Source organism: Dermacentor variabilis, chromosome 5 (genome assembly GCF_050947875.1).
Source record: "Dermacentor variabilis isolate Ectoservices chromosome 5, ASM5094787v1, whole genome shotgun sequence".
NCBI lineage: Eukaryota > Metazoa > Arthropoda > Arachnida > Ixodida > Ixodidae > Dermacentor > Dermacentor variabilis.
This window is the reverse complement of record NC_134572.1, coordinates 5319154-5336130: the sequence shown is the minus strand read 5'-3', so window position 1 is coordinate 5336130 and position 16977 is coordinate 5319154. Positions and strand designations below refer to the sequence as shown.

General features: G+C 47.6%; 1 protein-coding gene across 2 annotated transcripts in view; it reads left to right on the top strand.

Annotated features, from left to right (window-relative positions):
• The first annotated feature begins 2523 nt into the window (after positions 1–2523).
• Positions 2524–16977, top strand: part of LOC142582196 (uridine phosphorylase 1-like) — a 60398-nt gene continuing 45944 nt past the window's right edge. Inside the window, exon 1 of one of the 2 annotated variants that reach the window (XM_075691608.1) lies at positions 2524–2787. In XM_075691608.1, coding sequence (XP_075547723.1) covers positions 2565–2787 — 223 coding nt within the window. In that variant the 5' untranslated portion in view covers positions 2524–2564. The remainder of the gene's footprint in view (positions 2788–16977) is intronic. The other variant, XM_075691610.1, reaches the window with a different exon arrangement.

The following is a 16977-nucleotide window of genomic DNA, read 5'->3' as shown; positions in this document are numbered from 1 at the left end:
TACTCTGTATGTGAAAGTACTAAAACTTGCGTCGCCATGCAATCTGAGCCTTAGATCGTTGTGAGAGCTGCACAGCCCCACGATAAAACACTATGTCCTGCGGATGAATAATGAACAAAAGTATGCTAACGAAAAATGGTTGTCATGTAATTTCATAGCAGTAGACCCTTGTGAAAGCTGTACAGTAACACTGATATTGGCTATTGGCTAGTAGCGATTCTGAGGTAGCAGAACTGATAGTTGAGCGAGTTGGTATGAATTCATAGTAAAATATTTTTGCGTGCGCAATTGACAAGGACACAGTGAAGGGGGGACACACGAGTGCGTGTGTCCCCCCTTCACTGTGTCCTTGTCAATTGTGCGCGCAAAAATATTTTACTATGGATTCTGAGGTACTTGCGCGCAAGGGTAATTAATCAAGGAGCAGGTATTGCTAATCCCGGCTGTTACGATGTCTAGCTCATATACGGGCCTGGTAACCTATGTGCAGTCAGTCAAAAGACACTATTTATGCAGGTGTCCACGCTCCTGTAAAAAAAATGCAATTCAGTGATGATCGACCCTGTGGAGGTGGATCCGCACTTATGTAAGCACAGCCGGCTCATCAGTCACAAAGTAGGAGCTGAAGGGAACTTTTTAATGCTCATTATACGACATTGATAGCGATTAATTCGTGGTCAGCCAGCAGCAAACGCATTGCACTAAACAGTGAGACTTCGTCTTAATACGCAATGCTTATGTGGCGAACAGGAGAGCAAAAGGTGAAAACAACGTTTTCAAACAAGGCAAGTCATCCATGTAGTGGAAAGTTCTCTTCAGCTCCTACTTTGTGACTGATGAGCCGACTGTGCTTACGTAGGTGCGGATCCATCTCCAGAGGGTCATCACTGAATTGCATTTTTTTTACAGGAGCGTGGACGCCTGCATAAATAGTGCTTTTTTTATTTACTGCACATAGGTTACAAGACTTTTTATCAATTTTATATCGCCCACATGGGCGTACGTTATCCTCTTCATTTACTAAAGAGGGGTAAACATCGACAAAATGATGCAGCTCAAATAGCGTGAACATGTATGCGTTTTCTATGCGCAGTGACGGACAAGATGGCTCGAACGTTGCAGAATGCCGTTTGCCTAAAGTCAGCTTCGCCGTAAGACAACAGTGTCGCGCAATCAAACATGCGCAGTGTATTGCGGCGAAGTATACCAAGAGTGGAAAGCGACCACTGTCAGAGGATATAGTGTGATATACGTGCGCACCTGCCGTCAGGTCTCCTGTCGCAGTACAAGCACAGAGACGCCGAACAAGTGTACAGGCAGGCCTTCAGAGCTATTTCGCACGCGGTTGTAGCGATCTGAGCCCTTGTTTCGTACACATAGAGCGCCCCGTATATGAGCTAGACATCGTAACAGCCGGGATTAGTAATACGCGCTCCTTCATTAATTACCCTTGCGCACAAGCACCTCAGAATCGCTACGAATCTGCGCCACGTAGCCAATATCAGTGTTACTACGCAACTTTAACAAGGGTCTACTGCTATGAAATTGCATGACGACCATTTTTCTTTAGCATACATTTGTTCTGTATTCAACCGCAGGGCGTAGTGTTTTGCCAGTGTGGCTGTACAGCTCTCACAACGATCTACGGCTCAGACTGCATGGCGACGCAAGTTTTCGTACTTTCCAATACAAAGTACAAAATGTTCCATTCTCACGAATCTCCTATAGTGTGTTGTATGCTCAGTTATATTAAGAACTAATGCATCGGCACGGCAGTTGAACTCATAGACTGTTTCCGTTTCCGCGATTTCCCTGAAGTGTGTGGTGTGCTCAACGACACTAATGAACAATGCATCGGCACGACGTAATGCTTTGCCATTAAAGTCAAACGTATCTCCCTGCGACTATGAAAATTCAATATGCTACCGCCGCAAAAAGAAAGAAGCAACAAACTTGCATCGGCACCGCAATCGAATTCATAAACTGTTTCCGTTCCGCGAATCTCCTGAAGTGTGCCGTATGCTGACCTTGCTCAACGACACTAATGAACAATGCATCGGCACGATGTAATGCTTTGCCACTAAAGTCATCCGAGAAGACACCTCACTTCCAAAGGTATCCCCCTGCGACTATAAAAACTTATTACGCTACCGTCGCAACAAAATAGCGACAAACACACTTTGGACACGGCTTCTGCGCCTTGCCGGCCACGCATTCTGTTGATTCTGTGCTGCCAGCTCGGGTACAGACAAACGGAGCTAACTTTCTCCCCCGTAGTACCTTGACGAAGAACAATTTTAAGCAGCAAAAATCCACGCATTTCTAGCACAGAACACCCGTTTCTAGCTCGCAACCACTGGTCCTCGCGCATGCGCAGAAAGAAAGGAGAAATCCAATTATGATGCGCTCGTTGACCAGTGGTCGTACCGCCTGTCAAGTTGCTGCCGCAGCCGAAGCCACAGCCGCATTTTTCTTGATGTGCTCTGCCACCTAGCGGAATCGGCAAAGCTCCATATGTCGGCCGCGAAACGCCTCGAGCATCCGCTCTTGTCGTTTATTACTCTATGCTCGTGTTCGCTGCTCTCCTCGTCTGCCCTCCTCTACACTATGCGGCCCGTGCGCGCGCCGTCGATCGATCCCACATCGATCCAGACGCCGACGTCACGCACGTCGCCGTTAGTGCCGACGTCACGGGTGGAACGACAGTGCGGCGCCCACCGCCTAGGCTCCGCGGCTCCATTCAGCCATGGCGCAGCAGACGAACCGAGCAGCGGACGCCGGCTCGCGGTGAGTACGCGCGTGTCGTTGCCTGCAGCCTGTGCTATGGGGGGAGTCGATCCACGGTTGCTCATTTCATCATTACCGCACCATGCTATTCTGCGGGCCGTTCGCTGGGTTTAGTGCTTTCCAGTGGGAGAAAAGGAGAACTTGGAAAAGCACCGTAGCGAGCCGGTGCGAGAGTGCTTTTCGTGCGTGCTCCTGTTCGCACAGTGGAAAGAGCCGTAAGGGGAATCGCTCGGAACCACACGTTTGAACAGTAAGGGACGAAAGCACGAAAACGGAACAAATGTTTGCAAAATCATTACCGCGATTCAAATTGTCACATGATGCTGTGCAGCCTGCACATACCCGTAGTTGAAGGCTTCGCGATCAAAGGCGGCCGGGAGAGCTAACCGATCAACGCGCGATGAAGCGCGTTTACGGTTGCCTATAGCAACCTCCCGGTGCCGAAATTAGCTCCCGGCGTATGGGCAGTTGTAACACCGACGGCGTGAGATATCATCCTTCCACGAGTCAGAGAACCATCTCTGGCGGGGCGGAAAGTCTAAAGTTACGCCATGCGTGCAGTCTTCACCGCAAAGATTTAGACTGCCGCTCCCGATGGTCGGTTCTCGCTGGCCGCTGCGGCAGCTTCGGACGGTTGCCAGTAGTCCTCATTGGTGCGACGTCACAGGTAACCGGTTAACAAAACTCGACTCACCCTTTCCGCGCTAACTTGACACTATCGAAACAAACTCGGGCTCATCCGTTCTGCAGCCCTGTTATTTCCTGATTCCACGCCTTCCGTCCTCACCAAGCTTTCCGGCGGCAGTTGTCTCGACGTCTTACAGCGAAACTTTCTACGTCTCACCAATTTGTCCGTGAGCGACAAATTGAGTGGGATATATATAAGTCGTCCGCGAAAGTGTGGATTTGTGCGTGTAATGAACGGCTACATGATCTAAAATAAAGGCTATTCAACTTAACGAAATGTGTGTTCATTCAACATCACCGTTCAAAAAATACAATCCTAAACAAGCAATCAAATCACATATGCAGAGCACCAGGTCGCTCAGCATATCTTGGTTTCGTCGCGTGGTCGTTAGCTTTGGACTTTGATTCACCTTGCGTTGGGGAAAAGCTTCGCGTTCAACCATCTTTCTTTAAGAAATGGGCTTGATTTTTTCGTCCGTGTTGGTTATAAACCTGCACAACTTTTTTCTGGGACAGACGATGGCAAGAAACTTCTTATATCGGGCGGCCCACGCCGCATTGTTCATCCACGAGGACGTTTGACAACACCTGTCGCGCTTCAATGAGTGCGATAAGATCGGCGCAGTGCCGTGTGAGTTTGTGACCGCAAGGTTTATAAAAGGGGGATTGTTACGAAATCACTGGCCAGATTGACACATTTTCGTTCTTGAGAACTTTATGTCATCGATCAGCCATCGATAACATGCTCCCAACCATGATTACTCGCGGCATCTATGCTTACAGGAACTGCTCAGAATATATCAGTAAGTACAAGTAATTTCCCCTTTGTTGTCCTTGGTCTTGGTGTCTTTGTTTATTGGCGTCTTACGATATGATTAATAAATATCAGGCCCGTCAGCTCCTTTTCTTCGCGTTCATTGTATTACGACGGTCCTGAATCCGACAACATTGATGCCTTCAGGTAGCACGTGTGGGTTTATTGACCAACTGCCGTCACCCAAATAGATCACGTGGTTGTGTCGCCTGCGGCAGAAACGATGTGCAACATCTGTCATCAAGGCCGTGAGTGGTAGCGCTAACTAACGCTCCCAGGTTTAGTTCTAGCAGCTAAACATAAATACCGCAGAAAGTAGATCGGAAAACGGTGCCCCGATAGCTCAATCGGTAAGAGCATCGCACGCGTAATGCGAAAACGTGGGCTCGTGCCCAACCTGTGCCCAGTGGCTTTTTTTTTTTTCGTGTACTTTCATTTCCATTAATTGATTTCCTTAATTCGGCTAATAAGGACACGTAATTTCCCCTATGCTGTCCTCGTTTGTTGGCTTCTTATGATATGATTAATAAAAATAGGCACCCTCAGTGCCCTTTCTTCTCGTTCATTATATATATATATATATATATATATATATATATATATATATATACCAGAAGAAAAGCAGTTCTCGGTCCGGGTAAATATTCACAGTGAAGTAGACGCGCATATGCAGCGGTTTATTGACGTTTCGGCCATTCTGATGAAGGCCGGACCCCGGCCGAAACGTCAATAAACCGCTTCATACGCGCGTCTACTTCACTGTATATATATATATATATATATATATATATATTGCCGCCAGCATTGCGAGCATTATCGCGATTTCAATTATATAGACACTCCACGCGCATTTCTGCCGTCGTGGTCATGCTCTTCATAAAAACCACGAGCGATGACATCGTCGCCGCGCGCCATGGTCATCTGGCCATGGCCAACTGCTGTATGAGCGAGTGAAAGCGTGCGAGGGTGAGCCGATGGCGGCGGACCCATCATTCTCTATGCATCAATATCGCGCGCGCAATGGAGGAAAGCGGGAAAGTGGCGCGCCAGAGGTCGGCGGCTGCGTTACGGCGCGGCCTTGTGGGCCCCGTCTCGAAAGCGATCTGCGATGGGGACACAGTGCGCTGAATGCTATCGAGTGAGATGTGTTCTGCTTATATATGCTCCCGTGACACCATGCTGCTTAAGTTAGTAAGCGAATGTTTACACGTTCGTATGGCCGATAAAGCTACTGTCCTTACTTCGTATAGCTGTCTACTAATTTGCTATCGCGGTCGATGCTTCGCCTTTCGGTCAAAACTGCGACTCGTTTTTTTTTCTAGCGGGCTTTGTTATCCTTTTACTATCTCAGTTGTTTCGGCTTTCACGTGAAATCGCGATGATTCGCAGTTGCAACAGGCGTACAGTCGACAGCGTAATGAACGACGCCTGCCCACTTTATCATTGTACGCTCGACAAAAATCAAACTCAAACTACCCTTACCCCATAAGTTCGTCATCTCTGCTTACTTAGAATTAAGCAGTCGTCGCGCACTTTGAGCCACATTCCCGAAAGTGATCGATTGCCCCATCTGCCTGAGGACGAACGGCTATTGAGCTGCATGCACCTACAAATGTCTCCTGCTTGCCTGCTTGCCTGCTTTGAGCGTTTCCTGTCTTTTTTTTCTTTTTCTTTTTTTCTTTTTTACTCAGGAGGTACAATACTCGATTGCCAATTTGGTTTCAGAAAGAGCAGGTCAACAGAGTCAGCATTACTGACACTTAAAGAAATCATTCTCCAAAGGATTGAGAGAAATCTTTACACGGTAGGTGTGTTTATCGGTTTTAGCAAAGCCATTGATTGCACTATTCGCGATATCTTCAGATTTATGGAAGGTGCACCAACGTGTTCAATAAGGTGATCAAATATCTTTATACTTACCTGTGCTGAGTGGTGCTCGCCAGGGAAGTGTACTAGGCCCACTGTTAATATCTACATAAATGACATTGCCAGCATCGATACCAGTGCAGAAGAAGAAGAAAGCTTATTGAAGACCAGTCCGGCAGTGTATCGTTTCGTTATTTATGCTGATGACGCGAGTATGCTTCTCAGGCCTGATGCAAACGTTTTAATTATTAGATGCAGTGAATTATCACATAAAATGTTTCTTTGCTCTACCAAAAATTTTATAGAAGTTAACCTATTAAAGACAAAAGCAATAATTTTCCGCGCTAGCAATAAGGAATTCCAATCGACACAGTCCAGTCCCTTGTTTAGACGGACGAAAATATTTGTTTCGTTGATGAGCATAAAATTCGAGGCGTCACATTTTCTTCAAACCTAAGCTGAATATAACACATTAATATTTGCAAAAAAGCCTCTAGTGTAGTCGGAGTATTAGCTTTTTGTCGATATGTCTTACCCAAGAAGGTAAAACTTCAAATTTACATACAAACTGGGATACATAGCGCAAGAATGACACAGGGGCGAGCAGGAACACGGGACAAGCGCTAACTTTCAGCAATTGATTTATTGCAGCTGGTGAGCATATGTATGCTCAACTGGGATACAGTTGAAAGTTAGCGCTCGTCCCGTGTTCCTGCTTGCCCCTGTGTCATTCTTGCGCTATGTATCCCAGTTTGTATGTATACCACCAACACGCCCAACCTTCTTCCCTCATCATCATCAGCCTGGTTATGCCCACTGCAGGGCAAAGGCCTCTCCCATACTTCTCCAACTACCCCGGTCATGTACTAATTGTGGCCATGTTGTCCCTGCAAACTTCTTAATCTCATCCGCCCACCTAACTTTCTGCCGCCCTCTGCTACGCTTCCCTTCCCTTGGGATCCATTCCGCAACTCTTAATGACCATCGGTTATCTTCCCTCCTCATTACGTGTCCTGCCCATGCCCCCCCCCCCCCATTTCTTTTTCTTGATTTCAACTAAGATATCATTAACTCGCGTTTGTTCCCTCACCCAATCTGCTCTTTTCTTATCCCTTAACGTTGCACCTATCATTCTTCTTTCCATAGCTCGTTGCGTCGTCCTCAATTTAAGTAGAACCCTTTTCGTAAGCCTCCAGGTTTCTGCGCCGTACGTGAGTACTGGTAACTGTACGTGAGTACTTCTTCCCTGCTAAAGTTCAAATTTGCCATGCCCTCTTTTTGTCTCGCATAAGTTACTGCAGTTTCGTTTGGGCTGCCACGTCAAAAAATTAATTTTTGAAGTTTCAAGTTCTATAAGAGAAGGCTGTACGGCACATAGCTAATCTATCTTACTTTTAGGCAACGAATCATTGGTTTCAGGATTATAATCTTATTAAAGTTGAAAATATGTACGTTTATCGTATTCTACTCTCTTATTATTTCTGTAATGACGACTTTAAACAATTTTTGAGATACTACGGGCCCAGCAGCCAGAGATATTACCTCACGCGCAAGAAATACCGATATTTGGTTTGTTCAAAGATTTTGCAATAATCACGCTTTCCAATCGTTGATTTATGATTTGCCAACAATGCTCAATCAATACAGTCATGTAGAGAACTTCACGTTAAAGAAAAGTACGGTTAGCTTTTTTTTAAATATGAGTAAAATTTTATTGTGATGTGGAAATCGGAAATGTGCTCATTGTGGTACTTTGCTCTTTTCTTCCTTCCCTATAATTTCTTTCTTCTTGCTTTATTGTACATTTTATAACACAAAATATAGCGAGGGCAATTAACGTTGCGAGAATGCACTTATCTTGTGTTATTTCCTTCTTTCCTGTCATGCTTGAATGTCTCTTCGCTTTATTGTATTTTTATTGTGGTTATTTCAGTTCTTATTTGATAAACACAACTTTGATGTGCTCTCATAGGTACGTTTATCATTCCTTTCTCTGGTATATATTTGTATGATGTAATGTTACAATGTTTTTGTGTTTTGGTTTTACCATATTATGTATTGTGCGCTTTGGTCATGTACTGGTGTCAACCTTAATGCCTTGTCAAGAGTTCAGTGTCCCAGTCGAGCTGTCCGTAACACCTTTTAGCCAACGATCCCCTCTAGACACTTTCCTTTCTGGGAAATACAAACAATTTGATTTGACACTGCTGACGTACACGTAGCCGGAAGCACGTGGCAAAACGTAAGTGAGCAATTAGTGATTTCCTGTACCCGGTCGCCGTGACGTCCTCAGAGGCAAACTTCTCTTTTAGAGCTTAATGTAAGAGGCAGCAAATGTTATATGCGAGCTTTTCAACTTTGAAGTAAATTTGTAGCTGAACAAAAGATTGTACGTCGTTCTTTGCTATTCTGTAAGAAAGTAAATTATGCCGCAAACGAAAAAAAGTGATTAAACAATGAAAGTCACATTATAGACTTCAGCCTGATTGAGCCGCAGCCTCGTGCATTTGTCCTCGTACGAAATAAGAGCAGACTGGGAAACAGCAAAGGGTCAGCCAGCACATCGTTGCTGCATGAAACGGCAGCGCGGGCCTTGCATTGCATCTCACCAGCGCCCTTGCGCGTCTCTGACCAGTGCCACTCAACGTGCTGCTCTCTGCTGCTTTTGTAGCAAAATGGAGATCGCGCTACCACTGTTGCTTATCTATGCTTGCCAGCGCGTTTTCCCACTGCACAGGCGTGTGAAGCGCGGGTTACTTTCGCGGAGACCTGCGCAATATTTGTGCAGCACGACCCGCCGCCTGTCTCAGCTCTCGGCCTTTAAGTAACATCTAAGAATGAATAGAGAAAATTTATGGGTTGGTTGTTGCTTGTACTCTTGTCTCGGCAAAACCAAGTACCGCAGCAGTATGTCCTACATCATTGTTGGCATATATCCGGGCGTTCCTGCGTCCATGCCAGTATTTTCCGTCGCTCGACCCTTGGCAATGCAACTCTGCAATCGCAATGCTTCCAGAGTTGCCCGAGAATGTACCTATTTCAGTTTCATTTCATTTATTATCACCTCAAAAGCGCACCAAATATGCTGGAGAAAGCGATTTTTTGCTGTAGTGATATCATTCAGTCTCATATCGTCATATCGTATAGCTAGTAAACAATTTATCATTGCGGAGCGAGCGGATCCCGACATGTCGTACATAGCTAACGATTCCCATCGTGTTCAAACAACCTTCCGTGGCGACTCAGTGGCTATGTAGCGACGCAGTGGCGACTCAGTGGTTATGCAACGTCGCAGGTTCGATGCCCTGGTTTTGATGGAAGCGAAATGCAAAAAACGCTCGAGTACTTAAACTGAGGCGCGTGTCGTAGAACCCCATGCAGGTGACCCAATTTATCTTGCAGCATAGCCGATGCGCTGATGCAGAAAGCAAGTCCGTCCGTTACAGAAAGCAATGCCATGCACCTAACGAATGCCAGTTGGCAATGTCTATCGCGCAACCCTGCCAAAATAAAATCGTCTGCTTCCGCGCAACATCGTGAACCACTACAGAATACTATGTAGTTGAAGAGTGGACGCTCCCATGGAGCTACAAGTTCGGCGGTTATTTCGTCTTGCCCTGCTTCCCCAAAGCCATTGGCTTCGCGAGCCGCCCGCTTTTTGTGACGTAACCCCCTGGTGCTGCCAGCGCCGGAGACACGGTGAATCCGCGGCGACGCCATTTTGTACACAACCTCTAACCAACACGCGTGGGGCTTGTACCTGCTGCGAATAACGTCCGCCCTTGCGCACGGTTCCCTTGTGCGCCATGGGTGGCTGTGGCGCAGTCGGATGCTTGAACCGAAATGCACACTTCCTGCTCCCGAAACAAACAAAAAAAGAAAGACGAGGTTCCTTTGGATTCGCAACATTCGGCGCCACAAATGGACTCCCGCCGATTGTTCCTAATTTTGCGATGCAAGTGCTAAACTTGCTTCACTATTGTCTACGGACCCATTTCATGCATCACAACATTTACGCCGAACGATTGTAGTTTGCTATGTCACGCGGTCCGTTGATTCACATGAATTTCGGAAGTTATAGTGCTCTGAAAAAAGCATGTGTTCTCGCAATCCGATATATCAAGGGTTTGTGCAGTTGGACGTGTGTAATGGCCAACCCGTTATGTGTAATGCGGTCACGATGTCTCAGTATTGAACTTTTCCGTATACAATATCCTTTAGTTCTGCATTACCGCTTGCTGATATTCTACCGGCCACGCCACATTTACGCACGTTAGCTAATCCGCGCCGCAGTGCTTAAAGCACGGTTCAATTTACAGTCATAGCAAAGACTACAGCTTTGCGCATCACAGCCATACCTCGACAAAACCAGTGAGCGTTTACACTCACCGATGAACGTCTTTTTTCCGGGCACGCATTCGTACTCACGTCCACTCGCACTCAGCGTCACTTGTTTTTATTTGTCCGCGTGGAAATTTACGCCGTTAGTGAAGTCGGGGCGCCATGGGAAGCAAGTATCAAGCAGGAGTTTAGGAACAGCAGATCGCAGTGAAAATACATGAATCGATTGAAAATTGCGCGCTCTAGCTTGGCTCGTCGAAACCGGAAAAAATCAGATTCTGAAGCATATCGTTACGGCGAGATGACAAAAGGGGATTATATGCGATGTTTACGCAGTGACAGCGAGTGGCACCACAACAACGAAGATGGCGGGCCGGGGCACAGCTCGTCCGCTTCCTCGTCTGCTACGCAACAACGTCGTCCGCAGAATAGGTGGCTCCGAACATTACCTCCTTGGCGGCGAAAGCACCGACTCGGTGCAGCCGAAATACAACGGCACGGAAAAGGTTCACTGCACACAGTGTTAATCAGTGTGTGGGACACGATAGGTCCTCAGGCGGACGACGTGCAATATGTCGCTACGGGGTTGAGCCGATGGGGACAAAGACAATGGAGCAATTTCGTACGTTACGTCGGTCAGATGGCGGTACACACGATATGGGCCGGTGTACGGAAACAGCAACTTTTCAGGAAGCGCAACATGGGGCGCTGGGGACCAGAGGAGGACAAAGGATCCAGGGGCAGAGTGGCAGCCCTGCGATGACTATTGTGCCGAGATTGCTGGTGGATCTGCGACTCGCTCAGTCGAGCGCGGTAACTTGATATGCATGGTCGGCACGGGCAATAGCTTCAACACGGCGTTCGTGTTGTCCACTTCTCTACTCTTGTGTCCTGTCTGCACGCATCACCTCTTTTTTGCATAATGAATCCTCACCAACTAGCTCAGCTTTCTGTCGTTCAAAGCTTCTCGAGCACGCGAGGGGCGGCGGGGGGGGGGGGGGGCAGAACAAGGTACCAACGTGTCCATACACAACGCAGGATTTAGACCAAATAAAAGGAATAAAAGAAATAAAAGCGGACAACCAGCGGTCTCAAGTCTTGGCGTGTGATTCGCGAATGTCAGAAAGGGCAATGCAGTGCCCCAATACTACATGGTAGCGGGCGGATACGTACATTGCCAGCATGTCTGTAATCGTTCGGTTCAGTCGTACCGTCAAGTCGTTCGTCTATGGATGGTAGGCCGTGGTCAGTTTGTGTTGTGTCGAGCAAAACCGTGGAATTTCCTCGGTCACCTTCGAAAGAAACTGCCTGCCTCGGTCGATTAGGAGTTTCCGAGGTTCCCCATGCTGGCAAACGGCGTTATGGAGCAACAAGTCCGCAACGTCGGTCGCGCAGCTGGCGAATCGCGTCGCATAGTCTACATGTAGCGACGGCGACCCATCTGTTTCGTGTCACAGAGCAAACGACATAAGTAAGTAGAAGCCATGAAACGGCTCATATGGAACGTCGAGAGGCTGAATATGGACAGCAGGCGAGAGTAGTGGCTTCTTCCGGTGCTGACAAAGGTGACAAGCAGCCACGTAACGACGCACCGAGCGGGACATGCCTGGCCAGTAGAACCGACGGCGTGCGCGATCGTATATGCATGAAATGCCGAGGTGCCCCGCTGTTGGCGCATCGTGAAGCTGGCTCACAACAGTCGAGCGGAGGCGCGCTGCAATCACTGGTCAGGACCATCAGAAAGCCAACTGCGACGACTTGAAGTGTCATCGTGTACCAGAAAGAGGCGAGGCGTCAGGAGCCTGACAGTTTATGCGGTCGGTGATCTTGCGTAGGACCGGTCACGGCGTTGTTCAGCAACAATGTTGAAGAGTTCAGAGATGGCAAGTGCACAAGGACTGTAGTCGCTAGATGCAGGTTCCGGTTGGTCGATGGGGTACCGGGTAAGGCAGACGGTATCCCGATGCAAAGAGCCAGGCTTGTCGATGACTATATGAGTATGCTTGAGGCCGTAATGCACAGCGTCCAAGGCGACCCGTGTGATCTTTGAGTGAAGACAGCCAGCAGAGAGCGTGATGGTCAGTGAGGCACTCTCTCTCTCTCTCTCTCTCTCTCTCTCTCTCTCTCTCTGTAATGGAATAATTCCGCTCAGCGATGGAAAGAAGCCGCCTGGCATAGGCAATAACACAGTCATGACCACGTTGACATTGAGCCAGAAGACCGTCGTTGCCATGGCCACTTACGTCTGTACAGAGTTCTGTGGGAGCAGAATCGTCAAAGTGAGCCAGCACAGGTGGCGGAATGCGATGAGCTGCGAAAAAGCAGACGCTTGGCCAGGACCCCCGGCAACAGGAACGTTTTCTTTCTTTTTTTTTTATGAGAAGGCGTTTGAGAGGCCGTGCTATCTCTGCAATGTCTCTCGCAAAGCGACGAAAGTAAGAGGAGAGGATAATAAACGAGCGGGCGTCTTGCGAAGAACGGGGCATTCAGGACGCATACTGGCCGCATCAACAAGATGGCCAAATGCGGTGACCTCTCGGCGGCAGTGGTGACATTTGGAGGAATGTAGTTGAAGCCGGGAGTTGTGAAATAGCTGCAAAATAGCCGTAAGTCGTTGTAGGTGACTGGGGAATGTAGGCGACGACGTCGTCACGGTCACGCTAACATAAGCAAGTAGACCACTTGAACCCGCAAAGGAGGGAGTCCATCACTCTTTCAAATATTTCTGGACAATTACACATCCAAAAGTGCATATGTTCAAACTTGTAGAGCCCATCGGGTGTAGTGAAGGTGGTCTTTTCGCGATCCTGCTCGTCAACGATAATTTACCAATAGCCGGACCGAAGATCTATGGAAGAAAAGTACCTGGCGCCATGGAGCGGGTCGAGTGCATCATCTATTCGCGGCAAACGTCCTTTGTAATAGTCGGTACAGGACCGCCAGGTATTGTCTTTTTTTTTTTCTGACAATCACAACAGAAAATGTTCCTCCCGTAGCACTCCGACACCACAGCTCTACCAACTGAGCTATCGACGGAACTGACAGAAAATGTGCAAAACTTTATGCGGCTCGGCGTAGGCAGCAGCGTATTTCTCTTTTAAGCGAAAGCATAAAAATACGTGTGCGGTGAGTGTGACGCACACAATTCACGATTCACGACTGTGGCGGTATCGGTGTTGACACGTGGTCCATCTGAGCACGTGCCAAAGCCACCTAGAAAGGCACCTGCGTGCACTCCAGGCCGGCCGCGGAGTCAGCGCACAGTGTCCCCGTAGTCGGGGGGCCGCCGGCGTCGCACCCAGCTCGGGAAGAGGAGGGGCCCGCGCGCTTCACGTCCGTGGCCACAGCGTGCCCACGTTCGGCAGGCTCCGGACGCATCGTTGACGCGGCTGCGAGAACGCGGCTGCGGGCAGGCAAAGAAAGAAAAAGATGTCGCAACGCGCGTGCTGCTGTCGACAGTCGTGACTTGGCAAAACAACACAATGAGCTGGAACGCGTGAGTGGCGTGCATCGGCGGCGCGCTCGTGGCGCAGCACGCGCTAAGGAGTGAAGCACTCGGGACGCTGCAGTGCGCCGCATGCGAGGTAATCGTTGGCTACGAGAAGCTACGAGCGGAAATATACTGGACTTCAAGGTCTCAATTCTGCAGGCAATGGAATATTTTTTTTTATTTATTTCCTATCACTTTAGCCACATGGACATATATTACATGGGAGCCTCCATGCAAGTATTCGACCGAGCTTGGGTGTAGATGGCAGATATTGGTGCTCTGCTGGCGACAGCCTGGCTAAATAGAATATGATGCATACGCGTGTGCGTCCTTAATGAGAAGGAAAGGAAACTTCGCGTGTTTTACGTGTGAGAAACATGGTATGTTTATGAGGCACACAAAGTAGCGGGGCGCTCCGGATTATTCGGTCGAGCCGGATTACTGGCCATGGGGTCTTTCACGATGCAGGTCCCAATGCAGTCTTTGACGATCGGAGCTCTTTCTGTATTTCATATCTATCAAACATGTAACCAATTAAGAGAACATGAGACATCCACCTAATCGTAGCAATTGCTACAAAGGAAACCCGTGCGGGTTCTTCGAAAGAAAAGCCTCACAGTTGAAGAAAAATTCGTCCCGGTCCGGGACTCGAACCCAGAACCACCGCCTTTCCGGAGCAGCCGCTCTACCATCTGAGTTAACCAGGCGGCTAGCAGATAGCAGGGCGAAGTCGAATCTGTCAACAACTCTAAGCATAGGCAAGGATTTGACGTAATAGTTCTGCGGAAACCCGCAAGGTGGAGAGAAGTAATTAAGAGAAAATGAGACATCCACCAATACTCGTGGCAATCGCTACAAAAGTTTCCTTTGTAGCGATTGCTACGAGTATAGGTGTAGGTATAGGTAACATGTAACCACATTGAAGCAATAAACTTTGAACCTTTGAAAGTGACAGGCCGTAGCGCACTCTCGGGCCTTTTCACCAGCCATCAAAACAAGCCCAACTTAACAAGCCAAGGGATGAGCTTGCATCAAAGAGCGAAAAAAAAATCGCGCTAAAGAATCAAGAATCACAAAGAGCAATGTATCGGAAGGAATATATAAATGGTATACTGCTCCTTCCACAATTTAAGCTGCAAATGTACACGGAGGGACGGATCGATGATTCAGTCTGCAAACTGATCGTAGATATGCAATGAATCGTGCTGCTAGCAGCTCGTCTGCGGCTTTATTGGGTGTCGTCGAGCCACGTTCCATTCGTTCGCGGGCCAAATCCGCGGTTCCGTCGTGTGAAAGCAGCAGCTTACGTCGTATGCTATCATCCGCCATCATACGCTCCCGCAAACTTGAAAATGCAACGCTAGAACATACGGGAACACAGAGAACGCATACGAAGACGAAAGGCAGACCGAGTTCACTGACCTTTGAATGGCGCATTATTGGAGGCAGCGATGGCTTTTTTTCCCTTCCTTTACGATACTGACTGTCCTCGACATTTGTACATAAGAAAACGGACGTTTGGTCGAGTTGGTAAGCCATATTTGAAACAGAACAGCGCAGTTTTCACAGGGACAAGCAGGAAGAAACGACACGGACGAGCGCTGACTTGCAACTGTAGTTTATTGCTTGGAACTAAGAATATATAACAGCTCCAACCAACAGGAGAAATCAAAAATACCATACATATATTCACAATTAATCATACATGCTGCACTGAACAAGGGAGATAACTAATCATCATATCCCCGCCGCTAAATATGCCAGTTCTTTGGACGTCATCGATAAGAAGGGGCTACTGACTCATGCGTCTTTTGACCAGGCGATGTGCGCTGCTTCGACGATTTCACGCGTTAGTTGGTTACTATGTTTACTAGTATTCACGTACGGGGCAGAAACCTGGAGGCTTACGAAAAAGGTTCTACTTAAATTGAGGACGACGCAACGAGCTATGGAAAGAAGAATGATGGGTGTAACGTTAAGGGATAAGAAAGAGCAGATTGGGTGAGGGAACAAACGCGAGTTAATGAAATTTTAGTTGAAATCAAGAAAAAGAAATGGGGGGGGGGGGCATGGGCAGGACACGTAATGAGGAGGGAAAATAACCGATGGTCATTAAGGGTTACGGACTGGATTCCAAGGGCAGGGAAGCGTAGCAGGGGGCGGCAGAAAGTTAGGTGGGCGGATGAGATTAAGAAGGTTGCGGGGATGACATGGCCACAATTTGTACATGACCGGGGTAGTTGGAGAAGTATGGGAGAGGCCTTTGCCCTGTAGTGAGCTTAACCAGGCGATGATGATGATGATTACTTAAAACTTGTGTGAACCGGCTAGTATAGTTATCCGAAATAAATGTTTAGGGATGGTGCACTGAGAGTTGGTCGTTGCTATCGATGACAAGCAGAACTCGAATTATAGACAGTGCCGGTAACGCTATTTCGTCAATACGCCAAGAGAATTTAGCCGTGCTAACTTTGCTCATTGAAACACATTTGAGAGCAGAACCCAGACGCGCAATGACGTCATTTTCCTTCTTAGTGCTCTTTTTTTTTTCAATGGCCTTGTCTTTTTCTTTCTTTAGAACCCGAGAAAACAAACCACGCAATAGATATGCCTTGGAAGTAACGCCATTGGGTGTTATTTAGGAAGCTTTAGAACCTCTCAAACACAAACTTTGTCCTAAAACGAATATTTAAAGAGTTGCATTATTTAGCGTAATTACCTAAATAATCGCGCTTCAAGATGATATTGAGCTACTCTAGACGCGACTACGAGTTTTATTCCATTAGTGTCAGTTTCATTTGTGTGAGATGTACCACAATCCTTTATTTTCATTTGGTTCAGCTTACATGAAACTACAGCGCCTCCATACTGCTACCGCCCATGAAACGATCGCGGTAGTTGTGGCCTAGTTCCCGTGGCCCATTGTGATGCATTAGCTAAGCTACTATAAGGCTGAAATTCAAAGGGAAACCATAAATTTAGAGACTAGGGT